At 46.9% G+C, this 16920-nt stretch overlaps 1 protein-coding gene across 1 annotated transcript in view; it reads right to left on the reverse strand.

Annotated features, from left to right (window-relative positions):
- Positions 1-16920, reverse strand: part of LOC137320381 (uncharacterized) — a 123689-nt gene that overhangs the window by 40879 nt on the left and 65890 nt on the right. Inside the window, exon 7 of the mRNA XM_067982081.1 lies at positions 1556-1719. Within this exon, the coding sequence (XP_067838182.1) occupies positions 1556-1719 (164 nt within the window). The remainder of the gene's footprint in view (positions 1-1555; positions 1720-16920) is intronic.

Genomic DNA, 16920 nt, shown 5'->3' on the forward strand with positions numbered 1-16920 from the left:
CAACTACACAAAGGAGCTATTGGGTCATTTTTGCACGGTAATTGATCCCTTCTGGTATCCGTTACCTCTTCCTCAACTGCCCTCAGTAGGTGTGGGATCCATTGGGCCTATCAGGAGGTGGACTGTGCAGAATTTCCTGTGAAAGTCCGGGAACGTCCCTCAGACATGCCCCCTTGATGTACATGTGTGCCGGAGATGTACCCAGGAACAGGGTGCAATTTCAGGCCTGATAACTATAAGTAAAGAAATAGTACCGAAAAAGGTGGTGAACTTGGCATTAAAGGCAAGCATGTGAAAATGCTGAGGGAATCCAAAGAGGAAATAGCAGAGACTCTGACCACAATCTTCCAAACATCCTTGATATGCATGTTGTTCCAGTGGCTTGGAGGGTTGGAAATGAAAGACCTTTGCTCAAGAAGGGAGATAGGGATAAACTTGGTGACTGCACCAATCAGCCTAACATCATAGAAATACATAGAAGTTACATCACAGAAACAGGTTATTTAGCCTAACCAGTCCGTGTTAGTGTTTATTCTCTATTTGAGCAAGCAGCCCATCTTACATTTACCTATCCTGGTCCCATATCCCTCTAATCCCTTTTCCAACAGGCACAATAGGCTGAAAGGCCTCCTTCAGTACTGTAAAATTCTATACGGCCAAATTGATGATAGTCCCGCTCCCAACCATTGGCGAATGTGTGGTGAAGCGGACCTCTCAGGCACTCAGACATTAGGACGCAGACCCCATTCCAAATTCCAGGCATGATCATCTGCATACTCGGGGCAAGTCGCAGGAGCCTGCAAGGCTGCAATAACAGCGCCTGTTCTGACAAAACCTGAAAATCAGAGTGATGCTGTGATATTCTGATGGTGAAAAAAGGCCTTGGAAAGACCCAACGGTCCCAATAAAATGGAGACAGTGGCGCTTCTGATCAAGGTCATTGACCTTGTCTTGCTGAGAGTTTGGGGTCTTTTCAAAATGGTACTCATGCTGGGTCTCAGCTGGTGAGTTCCATGAGGCCTAACAAGATCATACTGAGTGGCATTTCCAGGGAGCCCAGGAATTCCCCAAAACATGCATTTTCAGTAAGATCTGCCCTCGACACCCACCCCTCACTGGAATTTCTCCCAAGGGCACAAATAAGGCAGAATCCAGGCTGAACCAGTTCCACCTATTTTCTGATCCCCAACTGGAGATCCAACCCATTTACATCCCCAATCACAATTTTGGGGCCTATTGTTCTAAGATTCTAGGAGTAGGAATAGAGGAACAGGAGGATCTGTATCTTAACTCTATCTACCTGCCTCAGATAGCTCTTTTTCAGCCAGCACTGACAGGATGGGCCGAATGGTCTCCTTCTGTCCCGTAACTTTCTACGAATCTATGATTCTATGGTTCATACCCCTTAATACCCTTGCCTAACAAAAATCTATCAATCCCAGTTTTGGGACCATGACTTAACAAACCATATGCAATTTTCTTAATGAGTCTGGCAGTTTTGTTCCTTTGGTGTGACAGCCAACAGCAGCATTGCCTAAGAATCACAGTATACTACCTGCTTACAAGTTGTCTCACAGGTCTGTGTGGATGTGTTTAGTGTCAGAAATCCGGTGCTATTGACCTCATTCGTGCAAATGAATGTGGTACAGACATTGTCACTCTGATGCTGTATCGTTTGACCAGGCTTGAGGAAAGCATTGTTGAAGGAACACACAGGACCTGTGAAAAGAAAGACATGCTTCAGTTCTCTTCTGCTCACTGTGCTTTTAATTTAGTCTGGGAGATTAGGCAATGCAGTAAGTTTGCACACTGCCTTTTCACATCAAGATTCTGCATTTGATTTCAACCAAGAATGAAGGGATGAAGTCTCCTCTTCCTGCCCACTTCTAGTGATTGCACTTACTGCAAGCAACAACTTTAGGGATAATATGAGGGATTTATGGAGTTTGTGCTACTAAAAGCATTCATTCCTTTCTAGACAAAAAAAAAATCAAAAAACGGCATCAGGTTTAATTAGCTTGGATTTTCTTCCACTATTTTGTCCCAAATCGGACAGAATTGCAGCAGAAACAATGAGAAAATCAGGTGGTACAGTCTAGAGCAAGCTTCCTGCCCTGATAAGGATTTCCTTCCTTGTCCCCACTTGGACAGCAACCTCCTACCCTGCTGCACCACATGTAAATTACTGTGGGGAGGAGAAGCCGCCTGATTTCCCTGCCTTCTGCCACTGTTTCTACTGACCCAGGGATTGCCAGGAGAGGAATGACAGTTATCCCTGGGCAGTAGTAGAAGGCTCCCCGATGCCCTCTTTGGTGGAGAGGGTCCTCTAGTGGGCACCTCTCTCTTCCATTAGGCTGCATGCCCCTATCTTTGCTAGGCCTTGTCTCAGTCCAAGGCCTAACATGAAAATGTCCCTCAAATCTTTGAGGTCTAGTGCCTCTTTTAACCTGGCCTCTGTTTTTTCGGGGGCTTCCGTGGCTGGTGGGGATCCATCCAGAAGCTTGTCCTGTATACATATTGATGCCCTGTCCCTGAAAAATACGTCGGGAGCATGACGGGATCATTTTGTCTGTTAAGATCTGGTTATAGGCCAGTTAGGAAGACTTTACCCAAAATTCCATAAACTTCCCATGGTAAAGGCATAAATCTCACCTGTTCAGAGCTGGCTATAGAACAGCAGAAGGAACAGGAAGATATGAAAGATGATCTGTGATTGAAAAAAGAGCATGTGGACAAAAAGTAAAATACTGCAGATGCTGGAAACCTGAAATAAAAACAGAAAATGCTGGAAACACTCAGCAGGTCAGGCAGGTTGGTGGAGAGAACAAAAGATGATGTTTTGGGTATAGACCCTTCCTCAGAAATCAAAGACATTACAGATGAGCAGCATTTAAAAAGGTTAGAACAAGGGCAAGGGGGAAGGGAAAGAAACATAACAACCACACACAGAGGAAAAGAAATAAAGGCAAATTTTAACCCTGCGAGTCCAATAGAAACCGGGAGGCAGGCAGTTAAAATAGCTGATGCGACTTACTGGCACTGATTCTGTTACCCTCTTGCACGATGCAACCTTGACCTGCTTTTCTAAGCAGGCAAGAGGGACACCTGCCAGCAGGCAGCGAGGTCCATCTTTAGATCCGCAGGTTGGGCTCCAATGGGCACAAACTGCTGCCATGGAAGCTCAGATAGCTGCCACCTTGGCTTTTGGGGCCACTGTTAAAAAGGGTTTCCAGGGCGTCGCATCATTCCAGCACTCTATTCTCCAGCAGAGACAAGGTGTGCTGAGGCGCCGCCCCAGAAGAGTGACCTTGGCTCCATGGGAGAGGCACGATGTTCTCTCTCAAGATGACAGCATGTCTGCTCCTCCGTCAGCCATTCCACCAGCGCCCTTGTTGGCGCCACTCAGCCAGCCGGACCAGACTGCTGCAGCCCATATCAAAATGCTGCAGACTGCAGCTGGGCACCATGCCCAAGAGTTGCTCAAGGTCGTCCTACAAGACCATCTGAAATGTCCTCAATGGAAGCTCAGCAGCCTTCCACCTGCCAAGCTGTAACCACGGGGTAGCACCTCATAGAAGCACCAGAATAGGAAATGAGCACACAAGACAGGCACTAAGGGCTTGCACAAGACTGATTTATCATTTCTTTGGTCAATACCAACATGATTTGTGTTATGAATTTGTTTTTGATCTGGATTTGATGTTGGTATTTGTCTTTGTAGTGAGGTAAGGGCAAGACCAATAAGTTTGGAGTGAAGGAAGACAATTGGATGGTGGTTGTAAGAATAGTGGTAAGGATTGTGGGACTGTTGGTAAGTGGGGAATGGGAAAACTGACTCAGTTGAAGTGCTCTTTGGTGAGTTTGTCTCTGAGCACTCGGGCAGTTAGAGGATCTCGTGATCGCTGTCTCTCTTCCTCTCTCCTCTTCCTCCACCTCCTCCTTTACTTGTTGGTTCTTAGGTGATGGTAAAGGCTGGTCCCTCAGAATGACGAAGCTGTGGAGCATGCAGCATACTACCACAAATCTGGATGCTTGCTCAGGAACGTACTGCATTTTAGGTGTGCTCTGCAGCTGTGTTCAAGTTCTTCATTGGAATCATAACCAATGTCTGGAGGGATAACTCTTATCGCTCAATAGTGAGCCTGTAACTTGGTGGCCTGGTTGGAATACACATGGCACTGGTGACTGGCACAGGATAAAAGCCATGACTACTGCCGGTTAGCAGGCACAGGCCTGCGTGATGTGCTGCCTGTGGTCGCAAACCAGTTGTACGTTGAAGCAGTGGAAACCCTATCGATTGATAAAGATGCCAGAGGACGCAAGGCAATGTGCATGCAGTCAATGCACCTTGCACCATGGGAAAGCCTGTTAAAGTCCAATGTTGCATAGCAGGTTTACGAGTTACTGATTGCTTAATCCAGTCCCTCATGGCTTTAACAAAGTGATGTGCGCACCATGTTTCCTCTATTCTTCCAGATTGCTAAGTAATCGGTCAGTGTATATGGAGTTACATGGGGCATGATTTTAAATGGGAAAAGTGGGTGGGTTGGAGGTGGGGGCAGTAAAAATTTTAAAAATCTAAAACCCAACCCCAACCCGCTCACTTCTGGTTTTGACGGAGGTGGGACGAGGGGCGGGCAACCAATCCGCTCTCAGGAGGCAGGTTGGTCATTAAAATCTATCAAGAAAGCTGCGGGCCTCCACTTTGACAGTTTTTTTGCTTTTAACCCCTGGGGGCTGGGATTCCCGGGCCTTCTCCTTCACGCCATGTGAGAAGAGGCGACAAAGCCCAAAACTGTAGGTAAGTGCCTTTATAGCACAGCTTGACTCCTGGGCACAGCTGGTCTGTCGGGCGGGAAACAGACAAAAAAAAAGACGTCTTTACGTCAAAATCGTACGGACATCCGGGAAACCCGTACTTCCAGGTTTCCCATCAGGAATTCTCCCCCACCGCTAACCCCCCCACCCCCGCAATAAAATCATGCCCATAGAGTCTACTGCACAGAAACAGGCCATTTGGCCCTACTTGTCTATGGCATTTATACTCCACACAAGCCTCCTCCCATCCCTCTTCATCTAACCCTATCAGCATATCCTTTTATTCCTTTCTCCCTCATGTGCTTATCTAGCTTCCCCTTAAATGCATCTATGCTGTTTGCCTCAACCATTCCTTGCGATAGTGGGAACCACATTCTTACCATTCTTTGGGTAAAGAAGTTTCTCCTGAATTCCCTATTGGATTTATTAGTGATTATCTTATATTTATGGCCTTTAGTTTTGGCCACCCTCACAAGTCAAAATATTTTCTCGATGTCTACTCTACCAAACCCTTTCAATATCTTAAAGACCTCTTTCAGGACACCCTTCAGCCTTCTCTTTTCAAGAGAAAAAAGTCCCAGCCGGTTCAGCCTTTCCTGATAAGTATATCCTCTCAGTTCCGGTATCATCCTTGTGAATCTTTTTTGCACCTTCTCCAATGCCTCTACATCCTTTTTATAATATGGAGACCAGAACTGTGAACAGTACACCAAGTGTGGTCTAATCAAGGTTCTATACAAGTTTAACATAACTTCTCTGCTTGTCAACTTTATCCCTCTAGAAATGAACCCCAGTGCCTGGTTTGCTTTTTTATGGCCTTATTAACCTGCATCACTACTTTTAGTGATTTGTATATCTGTACCCCCAGATCCCTCTGCTCCTCTACCCCATTTAGACTTTTATTATCCAAGCAGTATGTGGCCTCCTTTTTCTTCTTACCAAAATGCATCACCTCACACTTATCTATATTGAAATTCATTTGCCAATTACATGCCCATTCTGCAAGTTTATTAATGTCTTCCTGTCTTCCCTTGTATTAACTCCATCTCCCAATGGTCCCAGCTGATTGGAAGGTAGCAAATGTAACACCGCTATTCAAGAAAGGAAGGAGAGAGAAAGCAGGGAACTATAGGCCAGTTAGTCTGACATCAGTCGTCAAGGAAATGCTGGAATCCATTATTAAGGAAGTTGTAACAGGGCACTTAGAAAATCATAATATGATTAGGCAGAGTCAACCAGGTTTTATGAAAGGGAAATTGTGTTTAACAAATTTTTTAGAGTTCTTTGAGGATGTAACTGTCAGGGTGGATAAAGGGGAACCAGTGGATGTAGTATATTTGGATTTCCAAAAGGCAGTCGATTAGTTGCTGCATAAAAGGTTGCTACACAAGATAAGGGCTCATGGGGTTGGGGATAATATATTAGCATGGATAAAGGATTGGATAATTGACAGAAAACAGAGAGTAGGGATAACAGGTCATTTTCAGGTTGGCAGGCTGTAACTGGTGGGGTACCGCAAGGATCAGTGCTGGGGCCTCAGCGATTTACAATCCATATTAATGATTTAGAAGAAGGGAACGAGTGTAAGGTAGCCAAGTTTGCTGATGATACAAAGCTAGGTGGGAAAGTAAGCTGTGAGGAGGACAAAAAGAGTCTGCAAAGGGATATAGACAGGTGAAGTGAGTGGGCAAGAAGGTGGCAAATGGAGTATAATGTGGGGAAATGTGAGGTTATTCACTTTGGTAGGATGAATGGAAAAGCAGAATGTTTTTTAAATGGTGAGAAACTATGAAATGTTGGTGTTCAGAGAGATCTGGGTGTCCTTGTACAGGAAACACAGAAAGTTAGCATGCAGGGACAGCAAGCAATTAGGAAGGCAAATGGCATGTTGGCCTTTATTGCAAGGGGTTTGGAGTACAAAAGTAAGGAAGTCTTGCTGCAATTGGGCTTGGGTGAGACCTCACCTGGAGTACTGTGTACAGTTTTGGTCTCCGTATCTAAGGAAGGATATACTTGTCTTGGAGGCTGTGCAATAAAGACCGTACACATGGATATGTTAGCATAGTGGTTATGTTACTGGACTAATAATCCAGAGTCATGAGCTCAAATCCCGCCACGGCAGCTGGGGAATTTAAATTCAATTAATTAAATAAAATCTGGAATTAAAAAAAAATTAGTATCAGTAACGATGGCCATGAAATCACTGGATTGTCGTAAAAACCCATCTGGTTCACTAATGTCCTTCAGGGAAGGATACCTGCCGTCCTTACCCGGTCTGGCCGATATGTGACTCTAGACCCACAGAAATGAGGTTGATTCTTAATCGCCCTATGAAATGGCCGAGCAAGCTACTCAGTTGTACATTCTTGCTACAAGTCACAAAAAGAATAAAACCGGACAGGCCACCGGATACGACAAAGGCAAACCAAGCCCAGTCGACTCTGCAAAGTCCTCCTCACTAACATCTGGGAACTTGTGCCAAAATTGGGAGAGCTGACCCACAGACTAGTCAAGCAACAGCCTGACATAGCCGTACTCATGGAATCAGTAACTTTCAGCCAACATCCCAGAGTCTTCCATCACCATCCCCAGGTATGTCCTGTCCCACCGGCAGGACAGACCCACCAGAGGTGGCGGTAGGTTGGTATACAGTCAGGAGGGAGTGGCCCTGGAAGTCCTGAACATTGACTCCGGACCCAATGAAATCACATGGCACCAGGGTCAAACATGGGCAAGGAAACTTCTTGCTGATTACCACCTACCGCCCTCCCTCAGCTGATGAATCAGTCCTCCTCCATGTTGAGCACCACATGGAGGAAGCACTGAGGGTAGCAAGGGCACAGAATGTACTCTGGGTGGGGGACTTCAATGTCCATCACCAAGAGTGGTTCGATAGCAAAACTACTGAATGAACTGGCTGAGTCCTGAAGGACATAGCTGCCAGACTGGGCCTGCGGCAGGTGGTGAGCGAAACAACACGAGGGAAAAACCTACTTGACCACGTCCTCACCAATCTGCCTGTCACAGATGCATCTGTCCATGACAGGATTGGTAGGAGTGACCACCGCAGAGTCCTTGTGGAGATGATATACCGTCTTCACACTGAGCAGACCATCCAACGTGTTGTGTGGCACTACCTCCGTGCTAAATGGGATAGATTCAGAACAGATCTAGCAGCTCAAAACTGGGCATCCATGAGGTGCTGTGGGCCATCAGCAGCAGCAGAATTGTATTCCAGCACAATCTGTAACCTCATGGCCCGGCATATTCCTCACTCTACAATTGCCAACAAGGCAGGGGATCAATCCTGGTTCAATGAGGAGTGTAGAAGAGCATGCTAGGAGCAGCACCAGGCATACCTAAAAATGAGGTGCCAACCTGATGAAGCTACAACTCAGGACTACATGCATGATAAACAGCGGAAGCAACATGCTATAGACAGAGCTAAACAATTCCACAACCAACGGATCATTTAAAAGCTCTGCAGTCCTGCCACATCCAGTCGTGAATGATGGTGGACAATCAAACAACTAACGGGAGGAGGGGGCTCCGTGAACATCCCCATCCTCAGTGATGGCAGAGCCCAGCACGTGAGTGCAAAAGACAAGGCTGAAGCATTTGCAACCAGAGGTACCGACTGGATGATCCATCTCGGCCTCCTCCCGCTATCCCCACCATCACAGAAGCCAGCCTTCAGCCAATTTGATTCACTCCACATGATATCAAGAAACGGCTGAGTGCACTGGATTTGGAAAGGCTATGGGCCCCGACAACATCCCGGCTGTCGTGCTGAAAACTTGTGCTCCAGAACTAGCTGCGCGTCTAGCCAAGCTGTTCCAGTACAGCTACAACACTGGCATCTACCCGACAATGTGGAAAATTGCCCAGGTATGTCCTGTCCACAAAAAGCAGGACAAATTGAATCCAGCCAATTATCGCACCATCAGTCCACTCTCAATCATCAGCAAAGTGATGGAAGGTGTCGTCGACAGTGCTATCAAGCGGCACTTACTCACCAATAACCTGCTCACCGATGCTCAGTTTGGGTTCCATCAGGACCACTCGGCTCCAGACCTCATTACAGCCTTGGTCCAAACATGGACAAAAGAGCTGAATTCCAGAGGTGAGATGAGAGTGACTGCCCTTGACATCAAGGCAGCATTTGACCGAGTGTGACACTAAGGAGCCCTAGTAAAATTGAAGTCAATGGGAATCAGGGGGAAAACTCTCCAGTGGCTGGAGTCATACCTAGCACAAAGGAAGATGATAGTGTTTGTTGGAGGCCAATCATCTCAGCCCCAGGACATTACTGCAGGAGTTCCTCAGGGCAGTGTCCTAGGCCCAACCATCTTCAGCTGCTTCATCAATGACCTTTCCTCCATCATAAGGTTAGAAATGGGGATGTTCGCTGATGTTTGCACAGTGTTCAGTTCCATTCGCAACCCCTCAGATAATGAAGCAGTCTTTGCCTGTGTGCAGCAAGACCTGGACAAAATCCAGGCTTGGGCTGATAATGGCAAGTAACATTCGTGCCAGACAAGTGTCAGGCAATGACCATCTCCAACAAGAGAGAATCTAACCACCTCCCCATTCAACAGCATTACTTTCACCAAAATCCCCACCATCAATATCCTGGGGGTCACCATTGACCAGAAACTTAACTGGACCAGCCACATAAATACTGTGGCTACAAGATCAGGTCAGAGGCTGGGTATTCTGCGGCAAGTGACTCACCTCCTGACTTCTCAAAGTCTTTCCACCATCTACAAGGCACAAGTCAGGAGTGTGATGGAATACCACCATCTGCATGCTTCCCCCCAAGTCACACACCATCCCAACTTGGAAATATATCGCCGTTCCTTCATTGTCGCTGGGTCAAAATCCTGGAACTCCCTGCTTAACAGCACTGTGGGAGAACCTTCACCACACAGACTGCAGTGGTTCAAGAAGGCGTCTCACCACCAACTTCTCAAGGGCAATTAGGGATGGGCAATAAATGCTGGCCTTGCCAGCGACGCCCACATCCCAGGAACAAATTTTAAAAAATTACTCGATTGATTCCTGGGATGAGAGAGTTGTTCTATGAAGAGAGGTTAAGTAGAATGGGCCTATACACTCTGGAGTTTAGAAGAATGAGAGGTGATCTCATTGAAACATATAAGATTCTGAGGGGCTTGACAGGATAGATACTGAGAGGTTGTTTCCCTTGGCTGGCGAGTCCAGAACTAGGGGGCATAGTCTCAAGATAAGGGGTCTGCTATTTCAGACTGAGGTAAGGAGGAATTTCTTCACTCAGAGGGTTGTGAATCTTTGGAATTCTCCATCCCAGAGGGATGTGGATGCTGAGTCGTTGAATATGTTCAAGACTGAGATAGATAGATTTTTGGACTCAAGGGGAATCAAGGGCTATGGGGATCGGGTGGGAAAGTAGAATTGAGGCCAAAGACCAGTCATGATCTTATTGAATGGAGGAGCAGGCTTGAGGGAAGTATGGCCTACTCCTGCTCCTATTTCTTGTGTTCTTATATCTTAATTTGGTGTTGTCCACAAATTTTGAAAACACCACTTCCCACCTTTTGCCAGTCTAAGTAGCCACCCTTAACCCCTACTCTCTGTTTTCTGTTTTGTAGCCAGCTTGCTAGCTATTCTGCTACCTGTCCCCTGACTCTACATGCTCTGACCTTAGTCATGAGTCTACCATGTGATACCTTATCGAATTCCTTTTGAAAATCCAAATATACTACCTCAACAGCATTACCCTAATCTACTCTTTCTATTACTTCTTTAAAGAATTCAATAATGTTGGTCAAGCATGACCGACACTTTCGAAATCCGTGCTGAAAATTCTTTATTATATTTTCAGTTTCTAAATGTTTTTCTATTACATCTTTGAGTAAAGATTCCATTATCTTTCCTACCACCGACGTTAAGCTAAGTGGTCTATAGTCCCCGGGACTTATTATATCTCCCTTTTTAAATAGAGGAATAACATTAGCTGTCCGCCAATCATCTGGCTCTATTCCTTTTTCTAATAAATTTTTATAAATATGTAAAAGTGCTCCAGCTATCTCTTCCCTAACTTCTTTTAATATGCGCGGTAGCATACTGGTTACGTTACTGGACGAGTAATCCTGAGGCCTGGACAAATAATCCAGAAATATGAGTTCAAGTCCCACCACGGCAGCTGGGGAATTTAAATTCAGTTAATTAAAAAATAAAAAAAATAAAATAAAAAGCTAGTATCAGTAACGGTGACCATGAATCTACCGGATTGTCATAAAAACCCATTCTTAAGGGAAGGAAACCTGCTGTCCTTACCCGGTCTGGCTTATATGTGATTCCAGATCCACAGCAATGTGGTTGATTCTTAATCGCCCTCTGAAATGGCCTAGCAAGCCACTCAGTTGTACAATCCCGCTACAAAAAGGCAGAATAAGAATAAAGCCGGACAGACAACCGGGCATCAGACCACTAGGTACTGGACACGAAAAAGGCAAACCAAGCCCAGTCGAACCTTGAAAGTCCTCCTCACTAACATCCGGGGACTTGCGCCAAAATTGGGAGAGCTATCCCACAGACTAGTCAAGCAACAGCCTGACATAGCCAAACTCACAGAATCATACCTTTCGGCCAACGTCCCAGACTCTTCCATCACCATCCCTGAGTATGTCCTGTCTCACCAGCAGGACAGACCCACCAGAGGTGGCGGCACAGTGGTATACAGTCAGGAGGGAGTGGCCAGGAAGTCCTCAACATTGACTCTGGACTCCGTGAAGTCTCATGGCATCAGGTCAAACATGGGCAAGGAAACCTCCTGCTGATTACCACCTACCGTCCTCCCTCAGCTGATGAATCAGTCCTCCTCCATGTTGAGCACCACTTGGAGGAAGCACCGAGGATAGCAAGGGCACAGAATGTATTCTGGGTGGGGGACTTCAATGTCCATCACCAAGAGTGGCTTGGTAGCACTACTACTGACCGAGCTGGCCAAGTCCTGAAGGACATAGCTGCCAGACTGGGTCTGTGGCAGGTGGTGAGCGAACCAACACGAGGGAAAAACCAGTCTACCTGTGGCATGATAGGATTAGTCGGAGTGACCACCACACAGTCCTTGTGGAGCCAAAGTCCCATCTTCACACTGAGGATACCGTCCATCGTGTTGTGTGGCATTACCACTGTGCTAAATGGGATAGATTCAGAACACATCTCGCAGCTCAAAACTGGGCATCCATGAGGCCGCTATGGGCCATCAGCCGCAGCAGAACTGTATTCCAGCACAATCTGTAACCTCATGGCCTGGCATATACCTCACTCTACCATTACCAACAAGCCAGGGGATCAATCCTGGTTCAATGAGGAGTGTAGAAAGCATGCCAGGAGCAGCACCAGGCGTGCCTAAAAATAAGGTACCAACCTGGTGAAGCTACAACACAGGTCTACATGCATGCTAAACAGCGGAAGCAGCAAGCTACAGACAGAGCTAAGCGATTCCACAACCAATGGATCAGATCAAAGTTCTGCAGTCCTGTCACATCCAGTCGTGAATGGTGGTGGACAATTAAACAACTAGCGGGAGGAGGAGGTTCTGTGAACATCCCCATCCTCAATGATAGCAGAGCCCAGCACGTGAGTGCAAAAGACAAGGCTGAAGCATTTGCAACCATCTTCAGCCAGAAGTGCCGAGTGGATGATCCATCTCAGCCTCCTCCCGATATCCCCACCATCACGGAAGCCAGTCTTCGGCCAATTCGATTCACTCCACGTGATATCAAGAAACGGCTGAGTGCACTGGATACAGCAAAGGCTATGGGCCCCGACAACATCCCAGCTGTAGTGCTGAAGACTTGTGCCCCAGAACTCGCTGCGCCTCTAGCCAAGCTGTTCCAGTACAGCTACAACACTGGCATCTACCCGACAATGTGGAAAATTGCCCAGGTATGTCCTGTCCACAAAAAGCAGGACAAATCGAATCCAGCCAATTACTGCCCTATCCAAAAAAGCAGGACAAATCAAATCCAGCCAATTACCGCCCTATCAGTCTACTCTCAATCATCAGCAAAGTAATGGAAGGTGTCGTCGACAGTGCTATCAAGTGACACTTACTCACCAATAACCTGCTCATCAATGCTCAGATTGGGGTTCCGCCAGGACCACTCGGCTTCAGACGCCATTGCAGCCTTGGTCCAAACATAGACAAAAGAGCTGAATTCCAGAGATGAGGTGAGAGTGACTGCCCTTGACATCAAGGCAGCATTTAACCGAGTGTGGCATCAAGTAGCTCTAGTAAAATTGAAGTCAATGGGATTCAGGGGGAAAACTCTCCAGTGGCTGGAGTAATACCTAGCACAAAGGAAGTTGGTCATGGTTGTTGGAGGCCAATCATCTCAGCCCCAGGCCATTGCTGCAGGAATTCCTCAGGGCAGTGTCCTAGGCCCAACCATCTTCAGCTGCTTCCTCAATGACCTTCCCTCCATCATAAAGTCAGAAATGGGGGTGTTCGATGACGATTGCACAGTGTTCAGTTCCATTCGCAACCTCTCAGATAATAAAGCACTCCGTGCCCGCACGCAGCAAGACATGGACAACACCAGGCTTGGGCTGGTAAGTGGCAAGTCACATTCGTGCCAGATTGATTGCCCGCTTGATTGGCACCCTAAACATTCACTCCCTTCACCACTGGCGTACCGTGGCTGCAGTGTGTACCATCTACAGGATGCGCTGCAGCAACTCGCCAAGGCACCTCCCAAACTTGCGACCTCTACCACCTAGAAGGACAAGGGCAGCAGGCACATGGGAACAACACCACCTGCACGTTCCCCTCCAAGTCACATATCATCCCGACTTGGAACTACATCGTCATTCCTTCATCATCTCTGGGTCAAAATCCTGGAACTCCCTTCCTAACAGCACTGTGGGAGAACCTTCACCACACGGACTGCAGCGGTTCACGAAGGTGGCTCACCACCACCTTCTCAAGGGCAATTAGGGATGGACAATAAATGTTGGCCTTGCCAGCGATGCCCACATCCCATGAGCGAATTTTAAAAAAGACAAGTGACAGGCAATGACCATCTCCAACAAGAGAGAGTCTAACCACCTCCCCTTGACATTCAACGGCATTACCATTGCCGAATCCCCCACCATCAACATCCTGGGGGTCACCATTGACCAGGAACTTAACTGAACCAGCTACAAGAGCAGGTCAAAGGCTGGGTATTCTGCAGTAAGTGACTCACCTCCTGACTCCCCAAAGCCTTTCCACCATCTGTAATGCACAAGTCAGGAGTGTGATGGAATACTCTCCACTTGCCTGGATGAGTGCAGCTCCAACAACACTCAAGAAGCTCAAAACCATGCAGGACAAAGCAGCCCACTTGATTGGACCCCATCCACCACCCTAAACATTCACTCCCTTCACCACTGGCGTACCGTGGCTGCAGTGTGTACCATCTACAGGATGCGCTGCAGCAACTCGCCAAGGCACCTCCCAAACTTGCGACCTCTACCACCTAGAAGGACAAGGGCAGCAGGCACATGGGAACAACACCACCTGCACGTTCCCCTCCAAGTCACATATCATCCAGACTTGGAACTACATCGTCATTCCTTCATCATCTCTGGGTCAAAATCCTGGAACTCCCTTCCTAACAGCACTGTGGGAGAACCTTCACCACACGGACTGCAGCGGTTCACGAAGGTGGCTCACCACCACCTTCTCAAGGGCAATTAGGGATGGACAATAAATGTTGGCCTTGCCAGCGATGCCCACATCCCATGAGCGAATTTTAAAAAAGACAAGTGACAGGCAATGACCATCTCCAACAAGAGAGAGTCTAACCACCTCCCCTTGACATTCAACGGCATTACCATTGCCGAATCCCCCACCATCAACATCCTGGGGGTCACCATTGACCAGGAACTTAACTGAACCAGCTACAAGAGCAGGTCAAAGGCTGGGTATTCTGCAGTAAGTGACTCACCTCCTGACTCCCCAAAGCCTTTCCACCATCTGTAATGCACAAGTCAGGAGTGTGATGGAATACTCTCCACTTGCCTGGATGAGTGCAGCTCCAACAACACTCAAGAAGCTCAAAACCATGCAGGACAAAGCAGCCCACTTGATTGGACCCCATCCACCACCCTAAACATTCACTCCCTTCACCACCGGCGTACTGTGGCTGCAGTGTGTACCATCGACAGGATGCACAGCAGCAACTCGCCAAGGCTTCTTCGACAGCACCTCCCAAACTTGCGACCTCTACCACCTAGAAGAACAAGAGCAGCAGGCACATGGGAACAACACCACCTGCACGTTCCCCTCCAAGTCACACACCATCCCGACTTGGAAATATATCGCCGTTCCTTCATCATTGCTGGGTCAAAATCCTGGAACTCCCTTCCTAACAGCACTGTGGGAGAACCTTCACCACACAGACTGCAGTGGTTCAAGAAGGCGGCTCACCACCACCTTCTCAAGGACAATTAGAGATGGGAAATAAATGGTGGCCTTGCCAGCGATGCCCACATCCCATGAATGAATTGAAAAAACAAATCCAACCGGACCTGGGGTTTTATCCTTTTTAAGTTTGATTAGTTTATCAATCATCTCCCCCCTTTCCATCTTAAATGTCTTCATATCTTTTTTGATCTCTTCTTCTAATGTCATACCCACCTTGTTTATCGCCCTAGGAAATAGTGAGGCAAAGTAAATATTCAATATTTCTGCCATCTTGCTGTCATTACCTTTGAGTTTATCTTGTGCATCCCTTTGTGGCCCTATCCCTATCCTGATTTTTCTTTTGTTATTTATGTGTCTGTAAATTTTTTAACTATTTCTTTTTATATTACTCAATAATTTAATTTCGTAGTTCGTCTTTGTTTTCCTAAGTGTTTTATTGCTTTCTTTCCTAACCTCTTCATTTCCCTCATTCATCATTCGCTCCTTTATTGTCTACCTCTTTTAGTTTCAATGTTACCCTTATCTCTTTATTCATCCATGGTGTTTCTTTATTGGCTAGCTTGTTCTTGTTCTTAAGCGGAATATATTTCTCCTGAACTCTTTTGATCACAGTTTTGAATATTTCCCACTGCTGTTCTATCTGTTTGTCTATCAATTTTGTTTTCAGTTTACCTCCCCTAGTTCCATTCTCATCCCCTCAAAATTAGCTTTTTTCCAATGTTTGTGTTAATCATGTCTTTCTTAATCATTATTTTAAAACTTATTATGTTATGATCACTATTGCCTCGATGTCCCCCTACACTTAACTTCTCTTATCTGCTCTGGTTCATTTCCCATTACTAGATCCAGCAGTGATTCCTCTCTTGATTTTGAAACATCCTCAGCGTGTTTCCCGTGCTGTGGGAAACATTCCATGTTGCAACAGACGTGTTTCAGCCAGCAGTCAGTGAGACATTTAAATGCTTCTTTGATAGATGGGGAGAAAAGGTCACTTATTGCAGCAGGGCACTCAGTTCTTTCAGACAAAGTTTTGGCTGCAAGATCTTTGTGTTTTCACTGAAAATTCTTACTGTCCACTCCAAATTCTTCTGTTCAAACATATTTAACTACTTTGTAGAACCCCTCAAACTCACACTGTCAGGATGTGGGGCGCCATGGCTGCATTCACCACTACATCCGAGGACAAGCAACATCACCAGCCTTGCCAGGCACGGCATCCACCTCTGCCACTTGGAGCTTCACAACACGTACTGCGCCACAGGCACCTGCACAAGGGCACAGAGGGCAACAACAGAGAGGGGCACTGCTTGAGGAGGCCCCATCCACATCTGCCATCCACGTTGAGGAGGAGGAGGCAGAGGCGGAGGAGGAGGAACCCATGGGCAGAGCAGCGGCTCACCTGGCTGCTCGTGAGGCCAGGGGAGTCACTGATATGTGAACGGTTCTCCTAACATCAAAAAGTGCGAAGAGTCCAGTCCTCATACCACCTGGAAAGAGCAGCGCCCACACCAGTGCCCTCCCACCACCCCTCCCTGCACAAAACAGTCCTGCAACTGCACATACACCCACTGTAAAGGGACCCAATGGGTGGCATCAAGTGTCACCATACATTGTAAACCGCATGGAAGGGCCCTATCACAAAA

The sequence above is a fragment of the Heptranchias perlo genome, chromosome 4 (genome assembly GCF_035084215.1).
Source record: "Heptranchias perlo isolate sHepPer1 chromosome 4, sHepPer1.hap1, whole genome shotgun sequence".
Taxonomy (NCBI): domain Eukaryota; kingdom Metazoa; phylum Chordata; class Chondrichthyes; order Hexanchiformes; family Hexanchidae; genus Heptranchias; species Heptranchias perlo.